The sequence below is a fragment of the Xenopus tropicalis genome, chromosome 1 (assembly GCF_000004195.4).
Source record: "Xenopus tropicalis strain Nigerian chromosome 1, UCB_Xtro_10.0, whole genome shotgun sequence".
Taxonomy (NCBI): Eukaryota; Metazoa; Chordata; class Amphibia; order Anura; family Pipidae; genus Xenopus; species Xenopus tropicalis.
This window is the reverse complement of record NC_030677.2, coordinates 178,742,631-178,764,326: the sequence shown is the minus strand read 5'-3', so window position 1 is coordinate 178,764,326 and position 21,696 is coordinate 178,742,631. Positions and strand designations below refer to the sequence as shown.

The following is a 21,696-nucleotide window of genomic DNA, read 5'->3' as shown; positions in this document are numbered from 1 at the left end:
ACACTAACTTCACATTTTCTAGAACAGGCTGCCATCTCTAAAAAGGTATTCTCCCTTCCTTTCCCTCCTTGCTTCATACTGCACATGTGTTTCATTCCCTCCCCCCCTCCCCTCTGCCAGATCCGCTTCTGATTGGCTGGTGGGCATGTGTAGCTCAGAACAGCAGACAGGATCAAGTTACACACATGCTCAGAGAATAGGAAGGCTGCCGCTGGCAGTAGGCCACTGCTGTAGGCTGCCAGCACCATATCTCAGAGAGGCAAGCAGGGATCTGGGAATTTAGATATGCAGTAAGTACTTAAAAAGAATGCCTTTAGGCTTACTTTTAATTTATATTAACCTTTCATTGTCCTTTAAGCGAACAAACTAAACCAAAAATGTAAATATGTAATTCAAATTCCATTATTGATATCCTATACATATGAGTTATTTTTTAAACCAAAGCTTCTCCTTATGACTTTGCTATCAGCTCTTTAGTGTCTGCAGATATCTTCATACCTTTAACAACATCCCAGTGGGTCTATTGCAGCCTTTCCTGAACTTTTTCCACTAGCTCAGCACATGCTTGTAATAGTTATCAGACAGCACATAGGCCTCATCTCTTAGGGCAGTGGCACACATACATCTTTGCTATTTGAAGTTTCCTCTCAAGGCAACTTCCGTGCCTTCGGCAAATCGCGCGCCGCGTATGCCATCCCACCGGCGATTTACATTCTAGCCGGTGGGATGGCATTTCGGGGAGATTAGTCACCGGCAACTAATCTCCCCATGTGTCACAGCCCTAAGAAAGATTTCTTGCCCACAGTAGCACAGATTAAACAACAGGCGACTAATCTCCCCGTCTGCCATCACCCTTAATAATTTGCATGCCATCAGTACAATGCTATCAAATCTACATTACGAACACTGAAAGGGTTAAGATTGTAGTTATCTGTAAACATTTTTGTTATGCAGATCTTATATACTATCCCTTATCTGGAAACCTATTATCCAAAGAGCTCCAAATTACTTGAACGCCATCTTTCATAGAGCCAATTTTAAGCAAATCATTTTTTTCTCTGTAATATTAAAACAGTACCTTGTACTTGATCCCAACTAAGATTTAATTAATCCTTATTGGAGGCAAAACAATCCTATCGGGTTTATTTTAATGTTTAAATGATTTATGGCTGATTTAGGGTATGGTTATCCAAATTAAAGAAAGATCCCTTATCTAGAAAACCCAAGCATTCCAGATAATAGATCCCATACCTGAAGTATAAAATTCTTATTAATCATTGTCATGAATCACTGTGTATGCCTGATTTCTGGCTGCTTTATTCTGTATTTGGATATCCTCCCACATACTTTACTGTATAATAAGATTTGACTCAATCTATCTTTGGATATAATCCATCAGATAACTGACAAGCAAACATTATATGGTAAGGAGAAATTAATTAATGCACATCTTTTGATATAAAGTTCAGGTTAACAGCCTAATTGCACCCTTGATTTATGTGTTTGTTGGCATCCCATAATACTTGGTATTCTGTGTTACTTCACAACAACGTAGTGAAATTGGGTGAAAGGTTAGTTAAGGCATTTGTATCAGGGAACCATGAACCTTTCCAAGAATGGCTGCCTTTTTTAGATGGCATTGTAAGCTGATATTCAGTGTCCTCTTTCTTTTGCACTGAACTGATTTTCATAGAGCCCGGAACTGGTATTCTGGGAGGCCTATCAATCAAGCTGAAACTATTATACTATTTTTAGTGTACAATATAGTGTGCTGGGTATCTGGGAGGATTACTGCACATTGTTTGTTTGCTCCATTAACCCTGCTAAAGGGTATTTTTAAAATTGATTTATTCAGCAGCATGGTGAATGTTGGTTTATATTAGGCTCAGGGTTCCTATTAATGACAGAAAACCATCAGCTTCTGAGAGCTTCCACAGCTCCCCTTGACTTTAGTGTGATCTCTTTGTGCTGAAAAATACCCGTCAGTACATTTTAAGGTAGAAAAGTCTTCATACCTGCATTTCAACATAGCTCTGCTAGCCTCAACTCATATATATATAGTAGGACAAAAAAAAATGTAAATGGTGAGGAACACAGTGCTACTCATTACCTTGCTCTGTGTTTATCACCCTAAATGAACTTTTAAAACTGTTACATTTTGCATGCATGCTCCTTGCACAAATACATTAACAGAGCAATTAACGTTGCTTAATGAAGTACAATGCATACACACACTTTATTAATAAGAACTAACTACAGTAGCTTGTGATCAGTCCCAGACACTATGGAACCTGATAGTTTTGGATAAACAAGGAGGCTGCTTTATAGTTAAGATAAGGGATGGAATGAGTGCAGAGATTGGCACTATGCAGTAAGTCTGTTGCAATATAGCCCATTATAAATATGTGCATACCAACAATATTCAAATTCTGCAGAAACTAAACATCACTCATCAAAAGAGTTGGTAGCAATAAAGGCATTGGATGTATGATATTTACAGATCTAAGCTATTGTCTCAGACTGGCTGGCAACAATGTTTCTTATCAATGTTTCTTATCAATTCCCATAGCCATACTACGGTGTTTGTAACAGACTACAGAGAGATGCCATAAAAACTTCAACCTGTGTATATATCTGTAATAAGAACAAACCAGTGGGTGAAATAGCGATATAGTGTCCTTTATGAACAAGGAAAACACTTGAAGGTTATTTATATATACAGTGTATATGGTCTAATAGTTGAGTAATCCATAGCAAGCAATCAGCCCTGCCATCAAAAATCTTGGGTCCTCATACAACTAAATGTCTGCTCACCCCTGCCCACATTGAGCTGGGTGAAAATTGGGGTCCTCCAAATGTTTGGCCCTCAGATAGGATAACAATACTGGGAATGCAGGCTGTCAGGCCAGGACACATAGAGGAGACAATGTGATTCTCTCTGCAACAGGATTTTGAAACCTGCCGATCTGGCTGATTTTCAGTAAGATATCGCTAGTGCAGGCCCTAAGCCAATAAGCTGCCTTCCAGACCAAGTTGGCCCAAAGTTATACAGGCTGAATGGTCAGAATGATTACTAAGAGCTAATTTAATGTATTTGTTTCAACCCAAAAAGCAGTAAATTGCCAGATTGGCAAAACGCTCACAGAGCCCTCACCATGTGCCATAGCCTTTAATGGACAGTTGTGCAGTTGTTTTGTAGAACTGTAATTGTTATCCATGGGTACAGTGGAAGGGAACAGCCTGATAACAGATTAGAACCATGCATAATTCAATGAATACAATATTTCCTGCCCTTAGTTACATGAAAGCCTAGGAGTAAGTCTGAAACTAAATTATTTCAATTATGTAGAAGGAAAGCAGCAGAGAAATGCACAAGGGTATGGAGCCCTCAGTCACAGCTCTGAATGCATCCTGACTCACTGCTCTCTGTACTCACACAGTATGGGAACAGCCAGTGCCTGTCTTCTGTGCTTCTGCTCAATAATTAGCAAGTGCTGACAAATGCTTAGCAAATGAATTGTAATTATAAGCTGACCGCTACTTCCTCTTCTTTCACGTATCTGACATTTATATATAAAATGTCCATTCCATTGTCTGATAATGATCCTGTACTGGAACACTACCAACGGGAAGGGTGGCTTTGTAAAAATAAATAACATGCCAAATGGACCAACCACATATATCATATAAAGAATAATGATTTTGAAACATTTTTAATAGTGTATATATTAGAGTAAAAAAAAGCTATCATGGCCATCAAATACCTAGATAGATACACACACTTTTGTACTCACAAGTTGATCCTGTATGAAAACTAATATTATCCTGGTCTAGTAACCCATGGCACCCAATAAGCTCTTAACTTCATTTTTTCTTGTGCAGTCTTAAAGAAGGTATCTGATTGGTTGCTTCAGGGTCACCATGCTAGAACCTGTAATGGCTTTAATTCTTGTCCTGTACAGTCCTGGGCCCTGTTGTAAATCAGTTTCTGACAATTTTTACAAATCAATTTGTATTTTAAAGGCATAGTAAGGATATTTAGTCAAAAGAAAAAACTTAGGCCCAGTAAGCCTTTTTTAATTTTCTTTTATAATCTGGCCACCTAAATATTGTTAAACTGGAGTCTGTGGAAGGTATTTAATACCAATATGGAATTAATGTGCCCTGTGTGGACAAATATATGTACTTAAGTTTTTCCCAATATTTATGTGAAAACAGCTATTAAACAGTAAATAATAAAAAGGATATAACACTGGGTATGTCTGTATCTTGTTATAGAGGTGTATTATTCAGTCTTTCTCATTGGATCCTGAGTAGAAGCTGCCCATGTACTGGCAATAGCAAGGGCAAGGCTATGAATAAATGATATTCCTTAATAAAGGTTAGAATGGATAATAGACTCTCTTGTGTCACTCGGCTGGTTTAGGTTACTTATGTCACCACGTAACCAGCACCCTCTATAGCTGCGGGTCTGGCAAGGGAGAAGAGGGACAGGAAGGAAATGTTCTGACTGCTGAAAAAGAAGTAGTTGGGAGAATTTTATAGCTATACAGGAACTGCTGTTACATACCTACACTGTGGGGCCATTATCACAGCTGATGCAGAAGTAGGTGGAATTCTGAATTGTTAATCACCCTTACAATTAGTAATGGAGATTAATGACTTGGAGCGGTGTCCAACTCAGTGTTGCCACTGACTCCAATAAGTAGACTAGTATTAACCTGCTTAAAGGAAAACTAAACTTTAAGAAAAAAGTAGCAGGGAAGATCTGTGCCCCCAAAGATGCCCCAGTAGCTCCCCATCTCCTTTTCTGCTGATTCCCTGCACATGCTCTGTGATGCTGTCAGTTACTGAGCTTAGGGACCGAAAATAAACTGTATATATAGAATATAAAAGACACACTATAAGGCCGATTAGTTAGTAATTAAGGTTCTCATTACATGCCTGCTCTGAAACCAGTGCAATTAGCATCATAATTTAATAACCTGTAGCACCGGATTATATGACAGACAAACCTTATTTTCTGCTTTATTAGTTGTGACTACCCCTAAGCTCAGCTTCTCAATAGCTACCCAAAGCACACTGAGCATGTGCAGTGCCACTGAAACACCTAACAATTTTAGCACAACTTTGGATCATTGCTGTTATATAGATTGTATAACTTTAGGGTGGTGCAGTAAGTTCATTATATAAAAATACAGTGTTTCAAACAGTGTTTGTTTTTAGGGTTCAGTTCTCCATTAAAGTCACTGAACACATTCTGATGAATTGACAATTTCATCTGCTTTGATAGATGTGTAATTTCTTTTAACACTTTCCTGTCAAGAAAATATTATCGCAGTTATTTTAAAAATATAATTGTATTATATTGCATTTATGGACTTGTGCCCCTGTAGTTACATCATAAATAAATATAGAGATTCTGTGATGCAGTATCTAAGGGGGAACTGGAAATAATCACATAGAAGCAACTTGTATTTAGCTATAATATTTGTTGCTTATATACAGTAGATATACATCCCTGTGTGGCTAAGTTATTAGCACTAATCTAAAATATAATCTTTATTATACATTACAGTGATTAGTTTCTGCCTAGATGAACTTTTGCTCCCTCAGCACAACATTTTCTTAATGGTCTCCTTTTCTGTTGCAGATTTCATTTCTGGCTGCTGCATACATTAGTCAGGAGCTCTCGGATGAAAGCTGCTCGGCCTTGGCATCTGTAACACACTATTTCTACCTCTCCCAGTTCTTCTGGATGCTTATTCAGGTGAGCAATGATGGTTCTGCTAAAATAAGAATAATATGTTTTTTTATCAAAAGAAAACAAATAGTGCATTATAATAAATCTTGTTGAAAATCCGTGAACAGCTTTGTAAAAGAGAGATTGAAAAAGTGTTCCTGCATCAAACTTTTGCATATAATTGTCATGTGTTGTTTAAGGTGAATTTTCCATTTTTGTTTAAGTTATGTGAAAAAACAGGAAGTATGCTGGCCTTACCAACAGTGAAACAGGAAGTATGCTGGTCACACTGGCAATAAAACAGGAAGCATGCTGGCCATACTGACAGTGAAACAGGAAGTACGCTGGCCATACTGACAGTGAAACAGGAAGTACGCTGGCCATACTGGCAGTGTCTAATGAGGAAAAGCAGTTCTTGCTAAAGGAAAGTTTAGGCTTGTTGAATTCATACTGTCCAATAAATAGAAACTGTACTTGGAGACCCCGATTCTTCCATTCCTTACATTATGGGTGGAGGAGAGTCACATATGGAATCATCTCCAGGCAAAGTCTGTAGGGGAAAAAAGAGATGTGAACTTTTTCCAAACAACAGCAACACGTGACTTGTGATTATGGAGAACAATGTGGATGCCTTGTTGCACCTGTTGCTTTCTCTGGGTCAAGAGTACTGAAGGGTTGTAGATTTTACTACCCATCAGCTGTTATTATTTACAGGGTTCTCCTATGCCGCCAGGTCAGCTGTGATGTTTATGGAATACACTGACCTTCCCTCTGTCCCAAGAAACCGATAAACATTACAAGTGAAATGTAACATTAAAAATAAAAGAGACTTGCTGGGCCTTGGGTTACGCTGGGGCAAGCTTTAACATAAAAGCCAACCATCTATAAACAGCAGCTCTTTTAACAAGAAATATTATTCCCCACTGACAGCCTGCAGATCCCAGAATGCTGAATCTCTGAAACACGAGAGTTGCCTCAGTAGTATGGCAGTAGGCCTGGCAAGTAGCCAAACTATAACAGTAAATTGCTTAGTGTTTGTCATGGCATTTGTTGCTCCTACACCCAGCAAGGGTACTGAACTCTGCCTCATATTTCTGTTAAATAACCACTGTGCATTTTTTATATCTATTATTTACTCTTCCCATTATTATTTATTTTAATTTGGCAGTCTTAGGCACGAATGGCTTTTCACTGCCACACTGTGTTTCAAGGGAGAACAAATGCAATAAAATTCTGTTTCATGCTTTCATGTTCAAATACATGAGAAAAGAGTGCAGGCACAGTAGAGCACCGCCAGGCACTTCCCACATCACATCTCCAGTATCTGTTACAGTACAGGAGAGCAGGTACTGAAGGAAGGTCTTTTTGTTCAGAGGTGGCAGTAGCTGGTACGTGGAAGAGCAAAGAGCACCCTTTGATGTCAGGACCACAACTGTGCTAGCAATTGTTAACGACCCCATAGGCCTCATTTATGAAGCATCGGACAAGTTGCAAAGTGGCAAAAAGTGTTACGTTTTTTGCACTATGCACCTTTCCCTGGGTGCTTAGCACCTATAGGTGCAGACCTTTGTGCCACAAAAGTACCTCTACCTGCAACTTGCCTATGAATACAGCCTGCCTGCATTTAGAAGCACTATGTTAATGAGTGGCAGGCTGAGATGGTATATAGCAGCGTTTTTCAACCACTGTTCCGCGGCACACTAGTGTGCCGCGAGATGTTGCCTGGTGTGCCGTAGGCAGGGCACCAATGTACTAGGGGGCACTGCTCTTGGCACCAATGTACTAGGGGGGCACTGCTGCTGGGCACCAATGTACTAGGGGGGCACTGCTCTTGGCACCAATGTACTAGGGGGGCACTGCTGCTGGGTACCAATGTACTAGGGGGGCACTGCTCTTGGCACCAATGTACTAGGGGGGCACTGCTGCTGGGCACCAATGTACTAGGGGGGCACTGCTGCTGGGCACAGAGTTAAATTTTTTAACATTTTCTAATGGTGGTGTGCCTCGTGATTTTTTTTCATGAAACAAGTGTGCCTTTGCCCAAAAAAGGTTGAAAAACACTGGTATATAGGCATCCCCTTGGATTCCCCAATCTTGCGACTCATTCAGATGCCAAACTAGACAGCAGCAATAAATGTAAGATGCAGGGTGGCCTTGTACATACTGCTTTCCTATGGCAGGTATTATGTACAGGTATGGGACCTGTTATCCAGAATGCTCGGGACCTGGGGTTTTCCGGATAAGGGGTCTTTCTGTAATTCAGATCTCCTACCTTAAGTCTGCTAGTAAAATTATTTACACAGTAATTAAACCCAATAGGATTGTTTAGGCTCCAATAAGGAGTAATTATATCTTAGCTGGGATCAAGTACAAGGTGCTGTTTCATTATTAAATAATAAGAGAAAAATTAAATACATTTTAAAAATGTGAATTATTTGGTTACAATGCAGTCTATGGGAGATGGCCTTACCATAATTCGGAACTTTCTGGATAAAGGGTTTCCAGATAAGGGGTCCGATACCTGTACTTGCTTTGTGCCTACAGTGTTGCCCTTTGTATTCTGTGTCAGATTCAGCGCAAGGCGCAAAGCACAGGTTGCACCAAGATCCCACGTATGCAAGTGCCTTGTTAAAAGGTTGATAGTGGGGATAGTCCTTGGGACTCCAGCACTGCTCTCTCATACCCTTTAAATGTTTCTTAGAGCTCATTATATTTTTAAGGACTTCCCTAATTCCACCATCAGAAACTCATATGCAGTCGAGAAACTTTGTGCTTTCTATTTGTATATGCCATAAGAGAATAGACATAATCTCGCTAATTCAGATAAGTTCTGATACTGCATGCGGTTAAGAGAAGTTCACTGTATGATATAAAATAATGGACTGTTAAGCATAATTGAGTTGCGTGCAATTGTTATCGTGCATTGCACCGAGGATGCAAGATAAGATATTCAGTACCAACGGAAGCATATACTTGCTGATTCCTCACAGAGAGAAAAGTCTTATGTGTTTAACCACTTACCTCCTGTAGATCATTGCATTTATGGCATTATCATGTACCAGTCTGCGAGCATCATAGATTTTACATTTCCATTTTCCACTTTGATCTATGGCACACACATATTGTCAATATGCAGCGTGCTGCAGCACAATCAGAGCAGCCAGTGACAAGAAGGTTAATGGGCAATTAAGGCCAAAAAATGGTCCAAACATCCCTCACAGACCCACAAATAATGACTGTCTATGGCATCTTACAGCAGCCCCTCTGGCATTTGGAGATTTCCAGTCTGGGCCTTCTGAGCTCTCTGCAGTCCCACAATAAGTGTTTTGTAAATATCTGAAAGATATAACATACTGTACATACTAACTTACTCTGTATTAGCAATTTATAGCTATACTGATTGAAAAGCTCCTAATAATTCAGCCCTAATTATTCCATATATGCATTGCATGACTGAATATGCACTAGTGCAACCAGAATGCACAGAGCTGACAACCGGCCCCATGTCATGGGATAATGATTCACTCCAGGGATCCACATAGGGGCTACCAAAGAGCCAATCATAACCCATATTTGGCACCATCAGGAACTATTTTTTTTGTGTGTTGCTCCCCAACTCTTTTAAAATTTAAATGTGGCTCTGGGGTAAAAAAGGTTGGGGACCTCTACACTAAATGATAACATGGAATAAGGTCTCAAAAGGCCTGGAGTGGATCATTATCTCCCTCATGACTTGAGGTTGGTTGAAAGCCTACGTCCACAACTATTTAACTTGCAAGTCCATTACTCCTTGGTCGCGTACTATGTTGTTGATGGTCAGGGACTTTCTGGGCTCATAGGCAGAGCACTTAGTTTGAATTAAACCTGTCTTTTTCAATTCAGTGAATACAGGGAGGCCAGTAGGTGTAATTCTTGAAGATACTGATAGCTTTGTAGCATCTGGCTGCATACTGATATATGATAGCTTGGTGTCATTATTCCACAATATTTAGTTGGCAGTTACAAAAAGACCAGTTTACCACCTGGCTTGTAGCAGTTGCTTTAGATACTAGGGAGCCGATGAACAGTACCTGGGTACTAGCAGAGACATATGCATTTGGTATAGTTGTGGGTACCATGGCCTGAAATCATGATGAGGACTTCTTTATAAGAACAGAGCCTCCTACATGTTGTTTGTAGTGATGATAAAGAAGGAGACACTGCTGCCAGTTACTGAGTCATGTCTAAAGAAATCCTTTGCTAAAAACAAGCTTCTCCAGAAAGTAAAACCAAAGGTGGAGAAAAGTTGTGTGCCAAGTAATATATATATATATATATATATATATGTGCAGAGTAAATAACAACAATAAGCATGCCATTCAGTAGTTTGATGGGGATTTTTTGTAGATGTTGTGGAGAGTTTATCTGTCTTGCACAAGAATATAGTAACATATTATATGTTGGTCCGGAATGATAGTATTAAACTATAGGAACTGTCTCTTCTTGTAAGCACCAAAAGCTTATGCTTAAAGTTTAACAAAATACATTTCAAACTATACAACAATAATTCTTTTTGGTTTCTTGTTGTGTAAAGTGTCATTGAGCTTCAGACATTGGTACATCATCTGGGTCTTTCATCTACAGGGTGGGTTCTAAAGACTAAGAGGGTCAGCAATTTAGGTGCTATAAGGGTTATGACTGGTCAGTGGGCTGCCAAAGAAAGGACCTCACCAGCTCCTTACAAGACGTGGTGCTTCTGCTATGTTTCCAGTGAAACCCTGCAAACGTAATATTGCAAAGGGAGGTTACTGAGGATGGCCGATGCTCACTTATAAGAGGGCAATGACAACAGCGTGTTCCTAGATACCCTAAGTGGAATTGGGGCAGTAGGAACTGAAGGGAATAAAGAGTGTGAGATTTGTGTTGATCAAGGTTTTGCTATTTTGGTTGGGAGTTTAAGTTTGGAAATACCTTGGTTAAAAAAAGCAATTTGAATATTGAAGCCCAGATTAAGCATGATACCTTGGTAACTGTGGATTGCTTGGCAAGCAACAAGTGCTTTTAGAAATTTGCCAAAGCCAGTAATACTTTTCCTATAAGTGCCTAGGATGTTAGGGAAACACTGCAGACTCTGTAGCGAGTGGCTTAAGTGCGGAAATCAGCAGAATCTCAGGAAACAGTCTGGATAGGAAACTTGAATGACTTCCAGTGTAGCTAATCACTGTGTGCTCTATATGAGCTTTCACTTGCACTGTTACCTCCTGTGTATATTCCCTGCTGCTGATTTCCCACGACATCATTTTCCAAGCACACCTAGAGCCCCGCAGGACGATATTACTAACGCACAGCACTGATTTTGTCATATATACAGGTACAATACGCTATAAAACATCCCAGTCTCTAGCATATAATTTGGTCATTATATTTAGTGGGAAAGCGAAATGTTTTTGACTTTTGGTAGCTGCAGAGCTCACACTTTGGCATTACTGCTGTAGAATATGTTATTTTCCATTCCCAGTTCAAATTGTATGTAACCACTTTTTGCAGTTACTTCAAATCCCTTCTATTTGTACCTTATTAAAAAACAGATTTCCCCTATATACTTGGTACAGGTATGGGATCTGTTATCCAGAATGCTTGGGACTTGGGGTTTTCCAGACCAGGGGTCTTTCCATAATTTGGATCTCCATACCTTATGTCTACAAAAAATCATTATACATTATTTAAACCCAATAGGATTGTTTTGCCTCCAATAAGGATTACTTATATCTTAGTTGAGATCAATACAAGGTATGGTTTTACAGAGAAAAAGGAAATAATTTTGAAAAATTTTAATTATTTCATTCATTATTTCATTTTTTAATTTCTTCATCATTTTCCTGATAACAGATCTCATACCTGTTAGGATTATAGAAAAAACTTACACTACACCCTAAAACTGAATCATATATATATATATATATATATATATATATATATATATATATATATATATATATATATATATACCCTGTTTGGGTAAGCAATGCACCCAGTGTACTGCAGCAGTAAAAAACACCAGCACTCTTATCTTTTTTTGATAATTACATTCCTGCAGCAAACAGGCTCCCTGACAGAGTTTGGCTAACATAATGGTTGAGATAACAAAGATAAACAAAGGTAGAGTCAACAAAATTAAAGATATTTAAAAAAGTAATTTATTGGAAAATCTCTAGAGTAACAGAAACATTGTTTTGATTTAATGCTGTTTAATGTAATGTGTTACACAAAATCACTTTATTCTTTTAATAACCCTTTATCTAGAATCAAGGGACCCTACACCTGGGGTGGGGGAAGCAGTGCTGTAACAGTCACACCCCAACTTTATGCCTGGAGCTGCTGCCACCTTATTCTATTGGGACATTTCCATTATATTCCAGCACTGAATTGTGGTTCTTCCTTACACATTGACCAAAGCAATTTAGAATGTCTTATTTTTTACTTAGGCGGTGAATTTCTGGTATGTACTGGTGATGAACGACGAGAATGCTGAACGACGCCACTTGATATTTTTCATTGTCGGATGGGGACTTCCTGCAGTTGTTGTCATTCTACAACTTGTCATTCTTAGAAGTATTTATCATAAAAGCCTGCCTGAGATATATGGACTGGTCCATGGTGATATGTAAGTTTTCCATCAATTAAATCCTCCTTCAGTATACTGAGCATTTACACAAATATGTAATAGGGATACACCAAACACAGAAAAGGATATGTATATATGGCTTTATAATACACAAGAGCCATGAATATCCTGTAAATTTCATTTGGATGTGGGTTATGGTTTAGTGGGTGAGGTTGGATGTGGGTTAAGGTTTTGCGGATTAGTTTGGATGTGGGTTAAGGTTTTGTGGGTTAGGTTGGATGTGGGTTAAGGTTTTGCAGGTTAGGTTGGATGTGGGTTAAGGTTTTGCAGGTTAGGTTGGATGTGGGTTAAGGTTTTGCAGGTTAGGTTGGATGTGGGTTAAGGTTTTGTGGGTTACATTGGATGTCGGTAAAGGTTTTGCAACTTAGGTTGGATGTAGGTTAAGGTTTTAAGGGTTAGGTTGGATTGGGTTAAGGTTCTGCGGGTTAGGTTGGATGTGGGTTAAGGTTCTGCGGGTTAGGATGGACTGGTCACATAACACCAAAGTTCTGGACAACACTCCAAAGAAATGTACCCTTGACAAAGAGTCACCGTGGTCTGTGCCAATAATGCAAATAAAGACATTTTAATTAAAAAATGTTCTTTAAAGTGCTGTCCAGCACCAAATCATTTATGACCCCTCTGTTGTACAGTCAGTCAGCCTGTTTACCTGAACACTGTTAATTGCACCTTTTAACTAAGTTAATTAATAAGTCATCATAAAAGCTTCCAACACTGTAACTAGATCTCTAGTCCTAAGGATATCCCTTACAAACTGGGTAAACTACTTGCCATGGCACAGTTAACCATGGCAAAGGTTATTGCTTAGAAAAGTGTTATTCAACTGATCCTTGGGCCATAATGAAACATAATAAATGTAGATGATACTACACTTTGAACAAGTAAGGCCATACTATGTCAGAGACTAGTAATCAGTGTGCTATAGATTTACCTGGAATATGGAGGGTGTAATTAGAGCAGGAACACAAATTTGACATTCTCTGAAAGAATAATCTAGGTTTTGCTCTGGGGATGGGTATTTGTGTTGCAGACCTTGATGGGTGGAGGTGTCTTATGCTTAGTTGTTTGCTGACTTAGCATAAAATGCTTATCAGGCTAAATGCAGTAAGTCATTTCTTAAACCTGATGATCTCTGCTCGAGGCTATAGGTGTAGGCATTTACTTTTCATTGTGGCCATATTCTGTTTTATTTGCCGGCATCTATAAAGGATACAATAATAACTAAGCTTAGGTAAACCATGATTTTGTAAACATATATGGCTCTCTGTGTTCCTCACATGTACATTTTCATTGTTTTTTCTGCACCACTGAACAGGGAACATATAATATTTGGGTAGTATGGGATATATGAGAACATCTGCATATATGAACACAACTGCAGTTTCAATCAAAATTTGAATTCATGGCTTTGCTCCTTTTTCACTATTCTTGTTTGTAACAGGGATACAGATATGGTATCTCCCCAAGCAAAGCAGGGGGAGCATTGGAAACCCTTTACTTACATACACACACTGATTTTTTTTTAGCTCTATATGGTATGGGACAGAGCAGCCATCTTCACTATCAAGGGCAGAACTGTCCAACTGGAGGCATTTGGGCCAGAAGTGGCTATCCAAAAGAGTGTTATGGCCCTGGTCTGTTCAGAGGCTTTATAGACTTCACTGTATGCCAATATCATTTTAATTTAATCCGGCCCTCAAACATGCTATATGATAAATAATCAACCCACACCTTGTGTCTCAACCCTTTATCCTTGTAGATTGTAAGCTCTTTTGGGCAGGGCTCTCTTCACCTCTTGTATTGGTTATTGATTGCTTTATATGTTACTCTCTATGTCCAATGTATGAAACCCACTTATTGTACAGCGCTGCGGAATATGTTGGCGCTTTATAAATAAATGTTAATAATAATAATAACCCACTACATGTCATACGTTGGACAGCACTGATCCAGGGTACAAAATGGCTCTGTTGTAGATCTCAGTTGTGTTTTTCTATTTTATCTTGCAGTATAAATTGTCAGCCATGGGCCATTTTTTCATATTGGCCAGACCTGTCATATGTACCCTGCATATAATCATCTTGTCTGCTTACCTGATCCTATGTCTTCTAACAGGAGCAGAGACATTTACACTGGTTGCATGTTGTCTGCTGCGTAGCCATAATTTTAGATTTACAGAATGTAATATAAAATATCAAAGATGAAGGGTGTAGGGTAGCAGCCTACAGAATGGAAACAACCCTGCAATAAAATGAAATAATTTAAACAGGCTGGGTATTTGATGACCTATAAACTAACAATAAAGCAATTTGAAAATACACTTTAGCATACCATGGCCGCAGAAGAAAAGAGAGCAGGTTAGTAAGCCGTTGGTCAATTGAATACACTGTTAATAAAAAGCATTACACAAACTCATATGTGCTTTATATTTACATTGTATTTAATACATCAGTTGACAGAAACTTTATGTGCTTGGGCCCCTCCTCTCTATGTTGTGCAACTCTGCTGCTGCTGCTCTAGGCTGAAGGCATCTTTCTGAGGAAGGTGAAGACAGATTTACAGCCCATGGAACAGACTGTTAAATGCAGTTCTCACATCAATCTATCCATTTTATAGTGGTAGTTAAAGTCCTAATACAAAAATATCACAGTGTTGGTAAGTCTGTCATTTTTGTGACACCGCACACTTTAATTGTATTAAACGCAATCACATTTCATTAAATAAAGCTAATGTCCCACGGAGAGATTTAGTCCCCTGCTATAGATCACTGCTACCACCAGTGACTAATATCTCCAAAATGCCTTTCCACCGGCACCAAATGGAAGCACTGGTGGAAAGGCCTCTCGCAACGCTTCGGTTTTCCAAAGTTGCACAAAGTTTCCTCCTGCAGGCAACTTCATGTGACTTTGGAAAGTTGAAGCGATGTATAGGCCTTTCCACCAGTGATTCCCTTTATTGTCAGTAGAATGGTATTTCAGAGTAATTAGTTGCCCACAGTAGCAGAAATCTACCATGGGAGTCTAAATCTCTCTGTGGGACATTAGCCTAACTGTAATCAGTTACTAAATAAAAGCAGTTTAATAACTGGGACTGTTAAGGCAAAGCAGATAAACCAAAAATAAATGCAACTTGGGTAACATTTTAAATGTAGTCAAATTTAGATATCTGTATTTCTTTTGCATTTGTCGATTGGCGCTGTTGCTGAGTGTAATTCCAACCCCGGCAATGGCTTCACAAAGGTTGTATTTTTGTTTGGGTTTAGTCCAGGTCCTCTCATTTCTTCTCACTCTCCAAAGACATGCTGGCAGGCTAATTGGCTGCTGATGAAACTCTAGTTTGTGTGATTATGTGATAGGGACCTTAGATTGTAAGCTTCATTGGGGCAGGCATGATGTGAACACATAAGGCTGCTAAATAAACAGCTGAGATGCTGTGAAATGTGATTTTTTTTTTAACTCATCCCGAATAACTGAAGAAATCAGTAATCACTTATGTGAATTATACGCCCCTAACGAGAAGCCAGATGGGGACATGGATTAGTAAGCAATGGAGCATGGTCTGACAGCTCCGGGCTTCAATCAGTGAATAAATGGAATTCCCACAGTAGGGACAACAAAGACAAATTTAATTTCTGTATAAGCAGATACCAAAAAAACTATGTCAGCATACAGTTATTCCCCTGAAATAAGCACAATAAGGCAGGAAATGTTAGTGGATGCAACAGAATATTTTTCCTTGAAGAAAACATCACAAAAATCACAGGTTAAGAGAGACAGCAACACAACAAGAAAACATAACAAATAAATTAAAATGTATTTGTGCGTTTTCTTATATGATACCATATGTAATATATTAATTCAGCTACCTGTGTGAGAAATCATGGTTCATGTATCTCAACCAGCTCATTCTGAATTATGCAATATCTCCTTTATTTGCCCTTTAAGATGACTCATTACACGGTCACTTGTTCCGAATGCAGTCAGCACAGCTCTTTCCCTGCAGGTTTGGGGACACTTGGTTTCCACTTATATATTTTTCCTTTGAGGTAAAGGTAATCCAAAGCTGAAATATAAACTGTTTACAAGCAAATAATATTCCTAAAACATAGGAAGTGTCACAGTTTTACTGGGATAGTCCCGTATTTATTTATGCTGAAGTAAGTGGGTTTATAGAAAGAAGAACCACTTCGGGGTGAAGGGGTTAGAGTGGGCATTGGCATGTGATCTGGGGTGGCAGGGAAATTTTGAGATTTATATATGTATAATAAATAAACAAACATAAAACAAAAATACGTACAGAGAATTGCAGTGGTTTGGAAAAATGACTACTGTTAGTCCCAATCAGCACATAATACAAGCTTTCACAATTTATGTGCAGAACTCTACAAATCCATCTTGCAGGTTGGCCCTGCCACTTGTATGTAAGAATGTAAGCTGGGAGAAGTATTCATTTGATCAAAAGATAATTGACCCCCACTATGTGGGCACAGCAGGATATGTCTTAGCCCAAATGACCCCCCACTATATTGCCACAACAGCATATGTCTCAGCCTAAATAACCACCTACTATGTGGCCACAGCAGGATATGCCTTAGCCTAAATTTCCCCTCACTAAGTGGGCTTATCTGCTTTGCACACAAGTCTCCATGATCCATGGTCCCTGCAGTAAGTAATATATCACTAAAAGACTCCATTGGACAGCCTATTCAACTGCAATTAGTACATATAGTTTTTTTTTCAGATTTCAGATTCACAGCAACATATGTTTAGGACTTCTAGAGATTCTTCATCCTGTATGAATTTATAAAGGAATGTTTTAAGATATACAGTTTTATTGATTGTGGAGGTGCCAACTCTAACCCAGTTTGAGACAAGACCTTGACTTATTCCAGCACTTAATAAAATGAAGTTCAGGGCCCATGAATACATGGGCCCTGATCCCCAAAATCATACTGCAAACGGTATTGTGTACAAACTACTTCTTACACCAAGTAGCTCTATAATATATAAAAGAAGCATATTGAGCTGTCCCTTCTGAGTTCCACTGGAGTTAACACCAATGTTTCTATATTCCTAGGGTCCAGTGAAAAAGTGGTGCACTGGCTAGATGTGCCAGGTACATGTGCATTAAGTACCCCGCAGAGTGCTCCTCATTTGCTAATTCCATAAGGCAGTCCTGGACTGGCAATCTGCAGATTCTGGCAAATGCCAGAGGGGCTGCTGCAAGATGTCATAGACAGTAACTATTTAATGGGGGGGGATGTTGGAGCCTCTGTGTACTTAAATTCCAGGGCCTATTTTGACTCCCATTCCAGACCTTCCATATGGGCCTTTTACCAGGGACCCGGGGATTAGTGGTGGGGCATGTATTTCATATTTGCTCACTTGATAAAACAATTCTGCTTTTTATTTCTGCCATTCTGTTTTACAGTGCTATGGAACTTGAAAAATATGTTCTAGCATTAATAACAATAATAGTAGTTAAAATGGAGAGTGCAGAACTCAATGCCTAGGCCTACTGTAAAACCACATCCAGTGTTGGGCACGCAACTTATTATAAACAAAATCCCCTGCTACTAAACAGCAAGGGTTGTGCTCTTTCCTATAGCCAGCGTATGAGTGTGGCTTTAGTCCTGTGTGACTGTGCTTTACTTTCCTCTCCTGATATACTGTGATATGTTCTACTTCTGCAAATGTCATGTTCTTATAACTGCCTAAATATAGTTTGGATGTTTCGTCAGCAAAACCAGAGTTGCTTGCTAACCACAGTTATTTTGGGAGAATGACATCACGGCAATCTGTCAACAATATCGAATGTGGCAGGTACAGTTATAAAACCACAAACTGTCAAACCGGCATTGGGCTGTTCTGCTAAATGGGGAATTTTCATCTTCCTTTTTTCTTCAGGCACAGATACAGCAGATTCATTTATAGCTGCTATGATAGGAACAAGCACAAAAAGAACCTTTGTACATTGGCTCCTTGGCACAGTATGGTGGCAGGGAGAAGGGCTGTACTAGCTCCACAGGAACAGCATACAACAAAATATCAATTTATTGTGTTTAACCCTTTTATCCACAGCTAGTGACAAAAGATCAGTGATTCGGGGGGTAACAATCTCCTTTTGTGAGGATCTGAGACTCCATACAATGGAGCAATGGACAGTATAGCTCCATGCATTTGGCTGAGCAGCACAGGATTATAGAAGGGCACATTTTTTATAATGTGGACAGAGAAGATAGTTAGCTCTTGTTTAGAAATGCATAATAACCTGATTTATTGACTATGATAACGCACCAGAGGTCACCCCTTTAGATTAGAGGAAAGGAGCTTCCATTTGAAGCAGCGTAGGTGGTTTTTCACGGTGAGGGCAGTGAGGTTGGGGAATGCCCTTCCTAGAGATGTGATAATGGCAGATTCTATTAATGCCTGTAAGAGGGGCCTAGATGAGTTCTTGATCAATCAGAATATCCAAGGCTATTGTGATACTAATATCTACAGTTAGTGTTAGTGGTTGTATTTATAGTTTATGTATGTGAGTATATAGATTGGTAGGTGTGGGTTAGGTGTGCTGGGTTTACTTGGATGGGTTGAACTTGATGGACACTGGTCTTTTTTCAACCCTATGTAACTATGTAACAGGGCCATTTACCTTTCAGTTAACTTTTAGAATGGCCAGTTGTAAGCAACTTTCTAATTGGTCTTTGTTTTTTTATGTATTTTTTTTTTTATAGCTTTTAAATTATGTGCCTTCTTCTTTTGATTCTTTCCACCTTTTAAATGGGGGTCATCATTGACCTCAGCAGCCAAACAACTATTGCTGTGTGAGGCCACAGTTTTATTGTTGTTACTTTTAATTACTTTTTTCTCTATTCAGATCCTCTTCTATAAATCAACTAGTCTCTCATTTACTGGTTGCTAGAACTGCTGAAATTCCAAACTGGAGAGTTGCTAAACAAAAAGTGAAATAATTCAAAAACTACAAATAATACAAAATGAAGACCAATTGCAAATTGGCAAATTGTCTGAAAACAGAACTTTCTACATCATTCTAAAAGGTAACTAAAAGGTGACCAACCCCTTTAAAATATCCATACATGCTTAATTAACTGCTATATAATAGGTTTTTGGAGCTTTTAAAGGAATAGTTCAGCAAAAAAATGAAAATGGGCAAAATAGACAGACTGCGCAAAATAAAAAATGTTTTCGATATAGTTAGGCAAAAATGTAATCTATAAAGGCTGGAGTGAGCAGGTGTCTAACATAATGGCCAAAACACTACTTCCTGCTTTCAGCTCTCTAAGCTGTTAGCAGTCAGTAACCAATCAGTGACTTGAGGCTGGGCCATATGGGACATAACGAATCGCATATGAATCAGACCTGCGTGCTCAGAAACTAACTGAACAGTTATGTTCCATGTGCCCCCCCCCCCCTAAAGTCACTGACTAACTTAGAGGTTAGAGAGCTGAAAGCAGGAAGTAGTGTTTTGCCTAAATAACTATATCAGAAATATTTTTTATTTCGTCTATTTTGCCCAGTTTCATTTTTGCCCTGAACTGTTCCTGACCAAATATATCTTAGATATGACTTTGACTAAGTATGACACCATAGCCAATCTACCTCTAGTTCAAATGCATGCAAAATAATCCACTAATATATTGAACTGGAGTGATTGTTGACCCAGCCTAGTAAATGTCTTGGTCATTTGGCCATCCTGAAATACACATTTCTGCTGAACAATTTAACTACGTGACAGTCTTATAAGTGTAAATTTGCCTTTCAAGTTTGGGACCATATGTCCATATGGCTTCACCTCATTATGCATAAGGCTTTTTAGCCTAGTTGGCCAATGTCCAAAAGGAATGGGGGGGGACAGCACTAGAGCCAACAGTAGCAGGAAGGGTGGATGGGCCTGCAGTTCTAGAATCTCCCACCCTACTGCAGCCTCATGCCCACCCCTTACTTCCTCCAGGGTGGTGGGGCCCAGAAATATACTTTCCTAGGGGTTGGAATGTAATGTTATTTCACTGACTTCAGCTTTCAGTAAAAGTATCAGCATATCAGTAAAAGTATATCAGTAAAAGTATATCAGTAAACCTGATAATAGCTTTACATACAAGTCAGACAAGTTCTGTCAAGGTTTGAGCACCTTTACATAAAAATATGTGAGTGCTAAATACATTTTTATATAAAACTTGAATTTCAGAAGAAATGATTATCCTGAAAAACATTATGTTAACTGAAATGTTTCAGAGGCTGAACTGTTTATTCATTCAGGCACAATTAACCATGTAATTTATATTTGAGCTAAAAATGTGGCATGTGGGTGTCTGATATTAAACAGTAGAAGCTCAATTTGAAATAAGGATTTTGTTCTGGATTTCATTTTAAATAGCACATTACCCATGATGCAGAGCTGGTAAAGCTATACAATAGCAAATTGTTTGCCAGATCTTTGTTCAGTGAGAACCTATTGTAGCGAAGAAACAAAGCTGCTGAATAATTATAGATTCCATGTGTAGAAATTCATTTATCATTTAAAAAGCCAGAAATAACTCAATTATTCTTTTTTGTAATGTCCTACAAGCTTTAAAAAAAGACTTCCTAAACTCAAAGACACACAGCTAAAGCTGGCCCTACGCTGGCGACCTTGCCAAGCAAGCGGATCTTTCCCTAGGGCCAAACAATTGGATCATAATGACGGAAATGCAGGGCAAGGACCACATCAACGAGCCAATGCAGTCATCCATTCAACAAGATATTTAAACCTGTCCAACTCATATCTGTTTGATTTTAAGCCAGATATTGGTTTGGTAGGCCAATCAAGTCGTGTAAAGGTTACAGCCGGTTCACACGCAAAGACAAAACGCCGCAGTAGTGGATACGGAATATATTATTGCTGGTGGAAAAACGTCGCTCAGGTGATTTTATTGCAATGCAATGTCACTACTATGTGTAACGTGTTTGGTGCACTACTATGAACAACAGCAAACAGCACTGGACACGTTAAAGAACAGTAAGTTAAATAAAAAATAAAAAAAAAATTAATAAAAAAAAGTGATCTCTGGTTGGTGCTGGGGGTGAACTACTAGGAGCAGCACACCAGTCCCCAACACAGCTAGACTAATAGCACTGGGCTCTATAAATTACAGTAGCAAAGTAAAAAAACACAAATAAAAACAAATTATGTGAATGTGTGGTTGGTGCTGGTGCACTACTATGAGCAGCACACCTGTCTCCAACACACACAGACGGAGCTGCAGTACACAATGAAAAGAAGAGTAACAGTA

General features: G+C 38.9%; 1 protein-coding gene across 1 annotated transcript in view; it reads left to right on the top strand.

Annotated features, from left to right (window-relative positions):
* The window catches only part of adgrv1 (adhesion G protein-coupled receptor V1), a 198,323-nt gene that overhangs the window by 154,456 nt on the left and 22,171 nt on the right, over positions 1-21,696 (top strand). The window contains exons 84-85 of the mRNA XM_031893453.1: positions 5,654-5,770; positions 12,208-12,386. Coding sequence (XP_031749313.1) covers positions 5,654-5,770; positions 12,208-12,386 — 296 coding nt within the window. The remainder of the gene's footprint in view (positions 1-5,653; positions 5,771-12,207; positions 12,387-21,696) is intronic.